The sequence below is a fragment of the Miniopterus schreibersii genome (assembly GCF_964146895.1).
Source record: "Miniopterus schreibersii genome assembly, chromosome: 15".
In the NCBI taxonomy this organism is placed as follows: domain Eukaryota; kingdom Metazoa; phylum Chordata; class Mammalia; order Chiroptera; family Miniopteridae; genus Miniopterus; species Miniopterus schreibersii.
The window spans coordinates 15,588,243-15,602,151 of record NC_138115.1 but is presented as its reverse complement, the minus strand read 5'-3'; the positions used below and the strand labels follow the sequence as shown (position 1 = coordinate 15,602,151).

The following is a 13,909-nucleotide window of genomic DNA, read 5'->3' as shown; positions in this document are numbered from 1 at the left end:
CAGCCCTACCTTGCACTTGCTGCCATTCAGCATCTGTATGGAGCAGCCTCTCTGGATCCGGCTGCAAAGGAGCCTGAGCACTGCTCGTGCGGATACAAGGGAGAAAGTGTGTTGTCTGTGATGTGGCCCCACAACAGGCCTGGTGCCAGGGGCTTGAGCCCCTGCTGCTCTGGGAAGTTGCTCAGCATCTCCTTTCCCCATCTCTAAAATGGGCACAGTGGTGTCTTATTTGTACAGCTTCTGTTAAGAGTTTACTTATCCTGTCTGAGACCCAATGTTCTCTTTCGTAACATGAGCAAATGGATTCTCTTTGCCTTTAGCATAATGTTCCATCTCTAAATGTTCTAGGAATCATACGTGAACACTTTCTCCTCATAAGGAACTTCAGCTTTACAGATTCCATTCAAGCCTCCCTGGCAGTTTTTCCGCCAGTCTCTCCCCTTCCCTTCCCTCCTCCCTTGCCCTTCCATCGATGACATTGTGGAAGGATCAGACTTGAGGGTGGAGGTGGGACTCAGCAGACAGAAGGTCCCTGGAGCCAGCCCAGGCTGGCTTCACAGGGAAGATGCTGGGGCAGGTTTGCAGTCTGCCTCTGACCCCCCGAGCAGCCTTGACCTTCATCTGTGTGTCTCAGGCGGAGCAAGGAGCAAGGGGGTTGCCAGTGGTGGGCTTAAGGATGAGGTAGGTGAGAGCCATCAGCCTGGAAATGACACGGTCCGTGCCTTATCAATATTTAATTTCAATCCGTCCTTCAATTCCTTCTTATCTTTAGGAAGAGACTTCATATGTTCTTTTATATTTGTGTTCAACTCAAGTTCTGTTTTTTAGTCCATTTGTTCTTTCTGTGTCTCACGTAAGTCATAGAACGCTTACTGATTTATCTATTCCCAATGTATCTGATAAGTCTTATCCATCCCATTTATTTTACTTGTTCTCTGTAACAGAATTAAATCTTTTTAGATATCCATACCTTATTTATAATTTTGCAACATAACTTTTCTGCTTGCTATGTTTTGGATATCCTTTCATGACAGTAAACAGGCATCTCCCTTACCCTCCTATCTGTGCCCAGCAGACCACAGACTCCCATACTGTGCCTAGTCAGTCAACCCCCTATTGATGGGCGTCCAGGTGGGTTTCGTATTTTTTCTCCTCTCAATGAACAGTGCTATCAAGAGCATCTTTCAACATGGCTTTTTGGGATCCTGAACAAGAGTTTCTCTTACTGTGAAATAAAACTACTGGAAAAAAACAGGATCTAAATGATTTCCATTCTAATAATATAAATGGCTATAAAATTCACTTTCCCACCAGCCGTGTAGAATAACATTCACTTCTCCAGACTCTCCACCAAGTGATAATAGGACAGATTTAAAATTTAAAAATGTTGCCAATCTGCTGGTGAAAAATACATTTTATTATTTCAATTTATATTTCTCTAATTTTTTAGTGTTCTTTCCACAACCATTGTACCTCCTTCCAATTACTAGTTTGTCTTTTTATGTTCAGAAAAGTTTGGTCATTTTCTTCATAAAGAAATGTCTTTTGCCCGGCCGGGCTTGGCTCAGCGGTTGAGCGTCGACGGATCCAGGCGATCGGGGTTCGATTCCCGGTCAGGGCACATGCCCAGGTCGTGGGCTCGATCAATGATTCTCTCATCATTGATGTTTCTGTCTCTCTCTCACTCCCTCTCCTTTCCTCTCTCTGAAATCAATAAAGATATATTTAAAAAAAGAAATGTCTTTTACTAGATTTAATCTTGGACATTTCATAGTGATGATTGACACCACAAGTGGTTCTTGCCAGTGTCAGTATTCGGATCGCGGAACTGGTCAGTGGGCTGAGTTCTTCTGTTAGTTTCAAGAGTTGGCCCAGTGGGGCCACACGGGTTTCCCTTGAATGCAGTAGTTTCAGTTCTTTGGGTAGGACTCGCTTGGGGATAGATTCTCAATGAGCATTTCAGTATTTTTATGGCTATTGGTCTGCTTGTGTTTTTTATAGCTTGGCCAAATGTTGATAATTTATACTTTATCCCCAAAGGAGTGTTTGCTCTACGTTTTCAGATTGTTTACAATAATATACCTAATGGTCCTTTAAAACGTTTTAAATATCTCTGAACCTTTCGAGTTTTAATACGGCTTTGTGACTCCTTTCTTGATCAGGAGTGCCAAAAAAAGTCGGTTTCTGGCAATGTTCTTTTACCCCCGAGTTTGGTTCTTTCAGTTACCTTCACACTTTTATTTGCATTTTATTCTGCTGCTTTTATCTTTATAAATCCACCCTGCCATTGACTCTGTAAATATAGGCTGTCCCAAAAATGGGTACACACACTTTGGATAATTATAAAGGCGGCGTCTATTAAAATACATTTCACTTTCAAAATTGAGCTACTAGCTGTTAAAGTGTGTATACATTTGGGGGGGGGGGGAGCACCTTATAGTGCCTTAGAATCTGCTGTGTCCCAGGCACAACTCCGGGTGCTGGGGATAAGGGACAACCACAGACAGACAGACGCGGCCTTCCACCTGTGCAAACCCGTCTGTGGCGAGGGGCAGACAGTAAGCAAGCAGGGAGCAAGCAGAGGTAGAGGAGACTGAGAAGAACTGATTCAGTGGCTTTGTGGACGAGGGAGAGCCATGAGAAAGGAGGGAGAGGGGGTGGTGGGGTTTTCTTTTTCGGAGATTTATCATAAAAGAGGGCAGAGGGAAGGGGCAGTCGCTAGAGGTGAGGTTAAGGGGAAGTTTTGTTTTTCCTGAGATGGGAGACATGTTTGTGACCTGAAGAGCATGGCTAGGAGACGTAGGGGACTATTTGTGCAATGATCACCTCTCTTCTCTCTCATCAGTCACATCCTTGCAGTAGCCTGAGAGCTGGCCTTGGAGAGAGGCGTCCATAGGGAGCCCAGGGTACCAGAGGGAGGACCAGGTGGAGGGGCACAGGTGCAGCTTATGTTTGTATTTTTCCAGCTTCTCAATTCAAAACTTTAGTTCATTTATTTGCAAACTTCTTTTCCCCATAAAAGTACTTAAAGTCACACTGCACAGATTTGAGTCTGAGTTGCCCTCAAATTCTCAAGCATTAATTGAATATGTTTTTTAACCTTTAATTTCCACTGCTAATGTATTTTTTGCTATTAATTTCTGATTTTACTCTACCAGAAAGAAGAACACGTAAGCAATGCTTTCTGCTCTTTGGAATGTGTTGCGGTTTCCAGTGTTTGTAAATAACTCAGGGGTCCAAATATATACTGACGGAAGATGATTTGACTTTGAGTGGTGGGAACACAATGCAATATACAGAACATGTGTTACAGAAATGTACACTTGAAACCTATAAAATCTTATTAAACAATGTCACCCCAATAAACTTAAATAAAAAAGAAAATAACTTACATTCTACATTGTTTAGATCTGAAGAGGTTTTGCTCAGTGTTTTCATCGATCATGCATTCATCATTCACTTTGGTATTTTTATCAGTTTGTACACTATGATCATAAACGTTCATATCATTCCTTGATATACTATTATACTATATTATTTTAATATGAAAACTTATTCAGATTGTATGAACCATTTTCTTTATTACATTTTAATTATTTTACCATTTGAATATTTGCACAATAATATTAACCTGTTCCTGTTCCTCTCTTGTGTTGTTAGCGTTTTTCTGGTAAATCTTCTCCTGTCATTTGACATCCCTCATCAGACATCCTTTCCAGGTCATTGTGTTTTAGGAGCGTCTGCTGCAAACATCATAATCCTGGTATTTTGTAAACGCAATTTAAGAGTCTCTGCCTTTTACTATGTGAATCTAATCACCTCACATTTATTGTGATTGGTAGTAATTTTAGATTTATATTGTCAGTTTTTCTGTGTGTGTGTATTACTTACCATGCTATTTTTAACTATTATCCCTAAATTTTAAAACATAATTTTCTATCATTATCTACAGTTACCTAGAATCAATTTTCCTCTGGACCTAACATACATTTTACTTCCTTTATGTTGCTCTGTTTTCTTCATCGTAAGTATTCCCATTGAGAAGGTGGTGTCATCCTCACTCCTCTTTAAGTAATTTGTTTCTAGAGAAGGTTTTAGGATTGGCCTATATCTTTAATGATTTGACGTTTCATTCATGCTCGAATGGGCCCTTTTTATGGAAAAAATAGAATTTTTCATCAATTGGAAAACATTCTCTCCCTTTGGAACTCTATTTCATATTTTTATCTCCCTCTCCTTTATTGTACATCTGGTAGATTCATTTGGCTTAATTTTCAAGTAAACCATTTGTTCTTTAAAGAGTTGTATAATCTTGGTTTTACATTATTCCAAGACTCTGTTCACTTTCCTCCAACATGGGAGTCATTGGTTCTCTGATGAGAGCCATCTCAGGTAGATTATTTCAATTCTGATAGGCATAATCCATTACAGAGGCCAACCGCTAAAGCAATGTCTTTGTTTAGGTGAGAAGACACCTAGTGCTAAAAGGGGAAAGCAAAGCAGAGATCTTTAAAGTTTTATTGAGACAGTTAGCAAGGCTGCATTTTTTCTTCAAGCCAGGTGTAGTTGTGGGGAAAGGTGAGAAAGGGAGAGAGCAAGTATCCCAGAGTGTGGATGGTGGGTTAGGCACTGGGGGAACATTGCTGAGCAGTGGCATGCCCTGTTTCCTGCTATGGGTCACAAAAATCAACATAATTGCATCCTATTAGACGAACAGGCACTGGGCATTTGAAGAAAGGAAGCCAGTTGTGTTGTCTCAGAGACATTCTTGGATAATTTAACATCTGAGGTGGTAACAGGTAAAAATAAAAAGGGATCCTTCCCCTTCTTCCTAATTCCCCGCAAAGCAGAAGGATGCTTCTTCATTGGAAGACTTGTGTAAAGCATGGTGAGGTGATACACTCCAGAGAACAGAACAAATTAGCTGAGAGAAAGATGAACGAAGAGAAAAATTATGGAGGAATTGAACATTTTGTTAGGCTATAGTCTCTGTCATCCAACTAAATTGAATTTGATAAAATATCCTGAAAAGTTATCTGACAGGGGTTCTAGGCCTGGGGCTAAATACTTAGCTAAGCTGTTGGCTCTGAAAGAATATGGGATTTTGGTCTACTAATTTGTTCCTCCAAAATGTCAGCAGCATTTCTTGTTAAAGGAGTATTTTTATGGTGGCGTTACTTTGTCATTTCACTGTGTTGGGTAACGGAAGAAGCGGGTGTCATTAACCTTTACTGATGGACCCAGAAGGTCAGAGCTGCTGGAGAGCCGCAGCAACAGCACAATTTGGACTTGAGAAGGGTGGGACTTGTTAAAGGGCTGGCGTTAATTTCCTCCAAACACTGTGCCCTGTCATGGGCAGGCATCCTGCAGAGTGGCACAGGGGAAGGGTTCAGGAAGTTCACCTCATCTTTTGTCATCAGTGTGACAGAGCTTCAGTCTATCTTTGAGGAAAAGAGAGAAATATCCACTTCCAAGAACAGCAAATGCAACTTTTGATAATGTTTAGGAAGGCAATGAGGCTTGGAAAAGCCTATAACCCCTTAGACCTTGGCAATTGAGGCAGAATTAGCCAAATCCGAGTCTACTGTTTATACATATAAAATTCCAGTCTTCCCGAGGTGAGTTTTACGAGCTGTGTATGGCTATAGCTATAAGTTCTAAGCTATCTTTTTTTTAATGAAGCTCAGTATCTGAAGGTGAAGAGCCTATGGAAAAAGGCAACTACAGAAGGAAAGCAGTCTCTGAAGCTTGTTTTCCAAAATAGAGTAGTTACCCTCTGGGGAAAAAGTTTTCCTCATGGCTCTTGACTTGAGGAATGGTAAGCGACCCCTCGCTGTGTCTGTGCCTCTGTTCCCGCAGGTCCTTTGTCATCCAGCAGATCCCCAGCAGCAACCTGTTCATGGTGGTGGTGGACAGCAGCTGCCCCTGTGAGTCCGTGGCCCCCATCACCATGGCGCCCATCGAAATCAGGTATATCCTTCCGGGCACGGGGCGGCCACTGCGCTGAGCTGGTAAGGGCTCGACAGCCGGGATACCTGGGGGAGAAATATTCTCGTGTTATCGGGGGGGATTGTCAGGGGAGTTCAGTGTTAACGTGTAGTGCCGATGCAGAGTAAGGGGAAGTCACATTTTGGGAATATGCCTTAACTACAGTCAACATAACGAATCTCTTAAGTGTGAACGTTTAAAGGCCCAGAAGATCAGAAGGCGCCCGGAGTCTTGCCATGGCTTCCATCCCGAGGTCAGTCTGAAAACCCTTCCTGTTCTCTTTCCCATCAGATTCGCCATGAGAATCTCACTATAGCTAAAAAGTTTACTCGTGAGAAAACCGTCCTTTTCAGGCTTGGGAAGAAAGGGTGTGCAGGAAGGCCGACGGGTCCCCACGCTCGGCGCCTTCCCAGTCTGCGCTCATAGCCTGTTCTCATTACGCCCACGATAGACTCACAGAGCCCCCCTCCTGTCTTGCCTGCTGTGGGCGTGCTGGCATTTTATCACCTTCCACTATTACATTCAAAGTGGCTCTGATCATCTTAGTTCACTTATTTCAAATTATGCTGAATAATTATTTCCCCTGCTTACGTTTAGACAACCTTTTATTTACAAGAACTTCACACAAGGCAGAAGTGGCAATATTTATACCATGGAGAGGGTCCCAGTGTATGAAGGGGGGTGATCAGCCTCTAAACCCCTAACCACAGGAAGTCACAACTACAGGGTGCTCCATTTACACTGAAAGCCATGATCAGAGCAAAATTAGGCTAAGTGCTGAGAAACATGAGCTTCCCATAGATTTAAGTGACTTATGAGAGAATACCTCCTGCAATACTGTGAGCCAAAATTTTAAGTATAAAAAAAATTTTTTTTTAATTAAGTTCACACCCAGCCTGAAAAAATGGGAGGCTTGCCTAGACCAATTACTATAGGGAAACTGGGAAGCTATCTGTTTTTTTAAATGCCACAGACCCAGCTAAGTATTAATCTCAGCTTTAAATAGCAAATGATTTTAATGTTATTTAAACTATCTAAGTCCTAGAACAGATTTTAACGTCAGTACAGCACCAATAAGAACTTGGAATTTATTGAGAATGTTTCCTTCTATATTCAAATGGGAGTTCAAGTTCAGTAGCAACATGTTATACATATATATGCTCAAAGGCCTTTGATAAAATTCAGTGATCACCCCTAATAAAAGCTCTATGTAAAATACAAACACAAACAGTAGTCCCCAAAACACTACAATCACTTCAGTCAAACCAGAACTGCCTACTTGGACAACTAAAGTCAGGAGAGTAAGATCTTCTAGCGTTAATAAGATAATCTGCTTTGGTAACTTGATACAAGACAAACATTTTTAAAAATCCGCATTTTTTCTGTAAGTTTCTGGACTTACGAAGATGAGGTCAGTGGAACAGAATAGAAACTCTTGTATATGACAAAGGTTCAATTCAAAAGGAAGAATATAAATTAGACTGAAATAGTAAAATAACTGTCTCACAGGAAATCCTAGGGATTTCAGAGATCTTCCTACCTAAGAAAAGAAAGCTATGGAAGAAAAACTGACTTATTTAACTATGTAAAAATTATAACTTTTCTATGGAAAAAGATTACTTAAAGTCAGTAACCAAGTTATAGAACTTGGGAAAAAAATGTATAAATCAAATTATAAAGAGGACTTTTAAGTTGATAAGTCAAACAACTACATATAAAAATAAGCCACGATCATGAAAGATACAAGTCACTGGGTGATCGGAATATACAGGTAGCAATGAAATGTCTAGTTATAGCCACTAAAGGCAAAATCCCCTTTAGGCCTGCACTCCCAAGACTGGGCATCTCTGCCACAGGCAGGGGCAGGCGCAGGGGCAAATATCATTGGTGAGGACCTACATTCAGCATTCTTTGTAGCAGTAAGAACAGAGGCAAAAATGAATGCCCATCAAAAAGAAAATAGCTGAATGAAACAGAGCTAGAACAGCGGCATTGCAGAAGCTTGTATCAGTCAGTGGATAAAAGCACGCTGCAGAACGTAATAAATAATATTTCATTTTTGTAAAGCAGGCTCCCCCTTCCTCCAAATGAAAAAAAAGAAGGAACCAAACCTTGCATAGCCAAAAACGATCAGCCCCCTTAGATGTGATTTTTTAAACTTACATTCTGACGGGGTAGAATTAGAAAGCCAATATTTTGCTTCTACCATAGGATCCCAATGGAAACCTGCACCAATAAATAGCCCTTGAGCCCTCGAATGTTCTACATAATAGCTTGCAAAGGGTAATTTTGAATGTGTTACACATTTACAACAGAAATCAGAGATTCTCATCGCTCACTTGATGAAATTTAGACAAGTTCGCTTCCCTGCATGATCTAGGTCCCGGAGACTGTTCATACAATGGAAGAGCGGGGAGGGTCTGAGGCCTCAGAATAACTTGCCCAGTGTGCGGGGCCTTGGCCTCGGCCTCGGCCTCGGCTCTGAGCAGCCCCGCCTTTCCCCGCAGGAGAACGCCAGGGAGTGCGGGGGTGCGCCCAGCCTCCAGGCCAAGGTGGGCCTCGCCCTCTTCCCCATGCTCCCGATGCTCTTCTTCAGGTGACACCGACCGACACGTTCTCTTGGCATGCTCAATTATGGATAAACTGTGAACCGAAACATGGTGCGACATAGGAGACATGGAATAGAGTCCAACCATCAGCATCTCATGATTTTAAACTGTGCGTGATAGAAACTCTTACAGACATGTTGACAAAAATGTTATCTTTTTACTTTGCCAGTCATGTAAATGTGAGTTTGCTACCTGATAACCACCCTTCATCAGAAACGGGACTGCCAGTGGGCAGCGTCCCTTCTGCTTGAGACCCATCGAAACCAATTTAAAACTGTGTACTTTTTAAATAAAGTATATTAAAATCACAGCCTCCTTGTTTGGGTTTTATCATCACTTTATCACCGAGGATGCAGACTGAGTAGTACATGAAAAGTTACCCATTCCAGACACCAGGAGAGGATGGTTTTTGGCAGAGACTCTGCTCTAAAGCAGATTCTAAGCAAATATTTAACAATTGTTTTGATGCTCCAATCTCAGTTATAAAAATATTTACAGGAGGAAATAAAAATATCATCTACATGGGGAAATTTATTACATAGAATCCTGAATTTTATTGAACTAAACTTCAATAGAAATCATAATATGGATGAGAACACATGCTCCCATAATATTCAAGTTTTGAACTATTTGGCAGTGGGAATAAAGAAGCCATAAATCCTAGGAATTCATCGTGAGAAGACTTGAAGAAGGAAAGGAACAATGACTACAAATGGCTCCCGAGCTTATGGCTTGAGCGTTTGGCTTCTGGCTTTTCCCATAAACAAGAGATGAAATTAGATCTCAAATATTACAAGATGTGAAACTACCCAGACCTGTAAGCATTCCTAAAACACTGGATCCTGGACCAAAGAAAACAGATTCCATTGTATCATGGTTACCAAATAAAGTGAAATAATTTCCGTGCCTAGGTAGAATCGAGATGCCTTGCTTTATAGGACAGACATCTAAAAGCCATGTGGGGAACACCACTTAAACCTTTAAAAAACACACACACATCCTGCTTTTGATATTTTAGAAAAACTGATGTTATCATACTACTTTATAGTGAAATGATTCTAATATTCACAGGAATACCAATGCTACATTGCTGTGCTTCTTTAGATTGTGATGCCCCTAGTGTTGTTAATAATATAACAAATACTATGACTTGCCAAGCTGCCAAAAATTTAACAACAGTGTGGCCCTCATATTGTGACATTGTGGTCATTGGTACTCTTCATTTCTGTGCACTAAGTAAATGAATGAATTCATTTGTTGCTCACACAAACATCCAAGTGCATGATATTTACACTAACCAATTACAGTGTAATGTTTTTCCAAAAAGAACATCACACGATCTATCATGCTCCATTAAAATTCTAAAGAACTGGCAACAATAGGTCAAGTATATTATGCTATAATGCCCATAAATTCATGTTAATGATGTAAAATATGTGCAATATAAATATTCACAATTTCACTCCCTATCACATTCTAAAGAGCAGAGTGGCATCGTTCTGGACACATTGCTTGTGACAGAAAGAGCACAGCTGGGCCACACTGTTGACCGTGGCATTGTCAGGCATCACCTGCCTGTCAGTGACCACCAGCCCAGTACCTCAGATTCTCTGTTCCCTCAATGCCTTCTACCAAAGGCCACTCCATGTATCTTCTTAGATATCTAACACTTTTCTCCAGCGTATTGTGTCGAAAGCAGAAGTCTCGATCCCTCTCTACCACACTCTTCTTCCTACTGACTCAGCCCCTCAAACCGAAACCCTGGAGCCTCCTTCTTCTGCATCTTCCCCCCGGCCCACCATCCAGCCAGTTTCTCGAGCTCTGCTCCCCGCTGCCACCCTCTTCCCAGCCTCTGCCAGCCCCTCACATTGCATCCCCGTTGCCCTCGCTCTCAGCAACCCCCAATCCAGGTCCGTGCTCCACGCAGCAGCCAGAGCAATTTCTCTAAGACAAATATCAGATCACGCCTTTGCTCGCTGCAACCGGAGATATGCAGACCCGCGTCCTCATATGCAGACGTGGTTCTCAAACTCGGCTGTGCCTCCGAGTCACCTGGGCAGCTTTTCAAAATCCTGGCTCTCCAAGGCAGGACCCAGTTTCCATATTCTTAAAAATCTCTCCATGCTGCTAATACGAAGCCACGTTTGAGAACCACTGGCCTGTGGGCCATAGGCTCTCTCCACACCCGCATCCGTGATGATCTGTGGCCAGTTTCTCCTGCTGTAGGGTGGCTCCACGAGGGCGACGACTTCTCTGACGTGTGGCTTTGTCTCCAGCTCCCAGAGCACAATCTGGCACAAAATAACAGTCAGACCACCCCAACAATCACCAGCCCAGCAGTGGGTGCTCACTGAGCGCTAACTCTCTACCTGGCGCTGTTTAAAATACTTATTTGATTAGCCTGTGTGATCCAGGGAGTAGATGTGGTTGCAGGGGAAGAAACAAGGGCACAAGGAGAGAAAGTCCCCTTCCAAAGGTCACACAGCTGGAAAGTGGCAGAACTGGAGTTTGAACCCAGGCAATTGGGCTCCAAAGTCTGGGTGCTCAGCCAATCAAATACTGAATGAATGAATGAGTGAGTGAGTGAATGAATGAATGAATGAGAACAACCTTGTGCTACATTCCAGCATATACAAACCCTCACCCTGGAGCCGCTCTCTTCTGCGTTTCCCCCTCAGCCCACCATTCGGCGAGTCTCGTGAGCTCTGTCCCCACCCCTCACCGCCCCTCGCTGCCGCCACCCTCCCTCCAGCCCTCGCCAGCCCCTTGCCCTGCACCCCACTGTCCTCCCTGTGTTGCATATTTGCCGTCCTGGTTTCCAAACGCCTATGCCACACCTCCTCTCTCCACCTTATCAGCTCGTGAGCCTCTCTCTCCAGGAGCAACCACGCAAGTGTCAAACGGAGATGCTGCCATCTTCCCACGAAGCCTACTGACCTGCCTCGTCTCAGCTCACTCTCGGCCCTCTGCCCTGAGCCACCATGAAGGGTCCCTGTCCCGTCTGAGGCAGCTGCAGCCCTGGACGTGGGCCCTGCCTCCCATTCTCTTTTGCCGCCTCCCCTCCAGGGCTTTGCTCCCGGGTTTGTCCCTCCCTCTTGTGCATGAGTAGCCCCCGCCTCTCCCCAGGACCACCCCTCTGCGCACACAGCCCCTAGTACCCCCACTTGCAAAGACCCCGCCTGACCCACCCTGTCCAACCATCGCTGTTTTTCCTTCCCTTGCACAGCTCCTAAACTTCCTAAAGCCCCTGCCCGCGCTCCCTGGCTCCACTCTCACCTCACTCTTCCCTCCAGTCCGCCTCCTGCACTGAAAGGCTCCTCCTGAGGCCGCCCGGGGCCTCCGTGGGGCCAAGTCCAGTGGTCACCTTCCTGCCCCGACCTTACGTGTCCTCTCAGCTGCCAGTTCTTAAAGCCCTTTCTTCTCCTGGCCCCCGGCCCCCTCCTCTGCGGGCTTCCCTCCTCCCTCCTCAGGTGCCCCTTCTCTCTTCACAGATGAGGGTCCCCCCCTCTACCTTCCATTTGCCATGTCCCAGCCGTGCCCTGAGGCCCCTTCTCTCCAGCTCCCTCCCGCCCTCGCTCATCTCATCACGCCCCCCAATTCTAAAAGCCAGTGCTACGTGCACGACTCCCAGGGTCTCCTCTCGGGCCATGACCCCCCCACGGAGCCCGGACCCGCATCCCCAGCTGCCTCTCCACTTGCCCCCCGCATGAATTGGAGGCATCTCTCTTCTGATTCGCCCCCAACAGATCTGTGTTTTCCCCTCCGATCTGCGACATCCTGTCTCCTCACCTCCACAAACAGCCTCCCCAGGCCCAGCACCGCCAGCCAGTGGCAGAGCCCAGGTGCTACCAGCGGCCCTTTCTCATCTCCTCACACACACCCGGCCCCCAGGAAGTCCTGCTGGCTGTCCCTCCAAAAGACATTCTAAGTGTCCTGCTACGTTCCGTCTCTGCCACGGACCTTAGCGCAAGCCGTGGGACCCACAGAGCAGCTGGAGCGGCCTGCTCCGCGGTCCCCGGGCTGCCCCTCGCTGCCCTCGCTCCAGCCTCTGGATCCATTTTCCTCATAGACGACAAGTCGCATTGCACCGCTTTGCTTACCGTTTCACTGGCGGTGCACTTGGGTCTCCAAGTTATTTCAAAATGCATAAATAGCATAAGATGGCTTAATGGGTGATAGAAATATGGCTACATGGCTAGATGTGATAAAGAAAAATACAATACAATGTTCATTATTAATTCAGATGGTAGAGGGATGAGAGTTGAACTGTAAAATTCTTTAAACTCTCTTGTATATTTGAGCGTTTTTATAATAAAATTCTGGGAAAACGAAGTTTAAAATAAATCTTCCCATTGCACTTAAGGGGGGAAAAATGCAAGCTCTGAAAATCTGTAAGTTCTCGCCTGCATTCTGATCCAACCTCCCAGCCATGCTCCCCCCCTACTACCAACAAAATGCTTCTTTCCCTCCTTCCTTGGTTCCTTCCACACACTAGCCTTGGTTCTGCCTCAGGGCCGTGGCACTGGCTGGCCTGCTGCCTGGAACGCTCTTCCCCAGGGTCTTCTTGTAGCTGGCATAGCTTTTACCATTCAGATCTCAGTTGACGTGTTACCTCCGAAGGGAAGCCTTCTTGGCCCTTGAAACTAAGTATCTGTCCAGCAAGTCCCTATCATGTGGCTCTACTTTATTTTCATTGCCGCCCTCGGCACCCCCTGCATTGCTCTGTCTTCGTCATTGTCTACCTTACCAATGAAAATATGTTCTATTAAAAATAGGGATTTTCTATGTCTTCACTCTCATGCCCCAGGGCTCATTAAACGTCAGTTTGTGAGTGAGTAATTGCTACAGCAAGCCCTGGGAAGTAGGCATAGACATACCCTAATTATTCACACAGAGCCTGGCCTCCACGGCCTGTCTCCTTCCTTCTGAAGCAGGTGTGTCAATACCTACATCGCTGCTGAGCAATTCCAGGGCTTGCATTCAAAATCGTTTATTTTGAAATCAGTACCTCAAAGAGATATCTGCACCCTCATCTTTATTGCAAGATTTTTACAATAGCCAAGGCATGGAAATACCCTAAGTACCAGTCTCCAGATGAACGGATAAGATGTGGGATTGCCAACTCAACAAGGTTTTGTCTGAAATGAAAGCTCTTTCTTAGTAGGATTCAGTATCCAGTGATGCCAAAAGTTCAGAAAGACAGCTCTGGATTAAAGCAAGGAGAAGCAAACCTGCCCAGGCCTCGGAGTGATAACAGGGACTGGAGCAATAAGAAGAAAATGGGAAGCCACATGTGTTATGTGCTCAGAATG

The 13,909-nt window shown here is 44.5% G+C and overlaps 1 protein-coding gene across 2 annotated transcripts in view; it reads left to right on the top strand.

Moving 5' to 3' along the window:
• CACNA2D3 (calcium voltage-gated channel auxiliary subunit alpha2delta 3) overlaps nt 1-8,907 on the top strand; it is a 768,096-nt gene extending 759,189 nt beyond the window's left edge. For both annotated transcript variants that reach the window (XM_081159441.1, XM_081159440.1), the window contains 3 exons: nt 5,860-5,970; nt 6,154-6,241; nt 8,496-8,907. In XM_081159441.1, the coding sequence (XP_081015567.1) occupies nt 5,860-5,970; nt 6,154-6,241; nt 8,496-8,588 (292 nt within the window). In that variant the 3' untranslated portion in view covers nt 8,589-8,907. The remainder of the gene's footprint in view (nt 1-5,859; nt 5,971-6,153; nt 6,242-8,495) is intronic.
• Nucleotides 8,908-13,909: the final 5,002 nt, after the last annotated feature.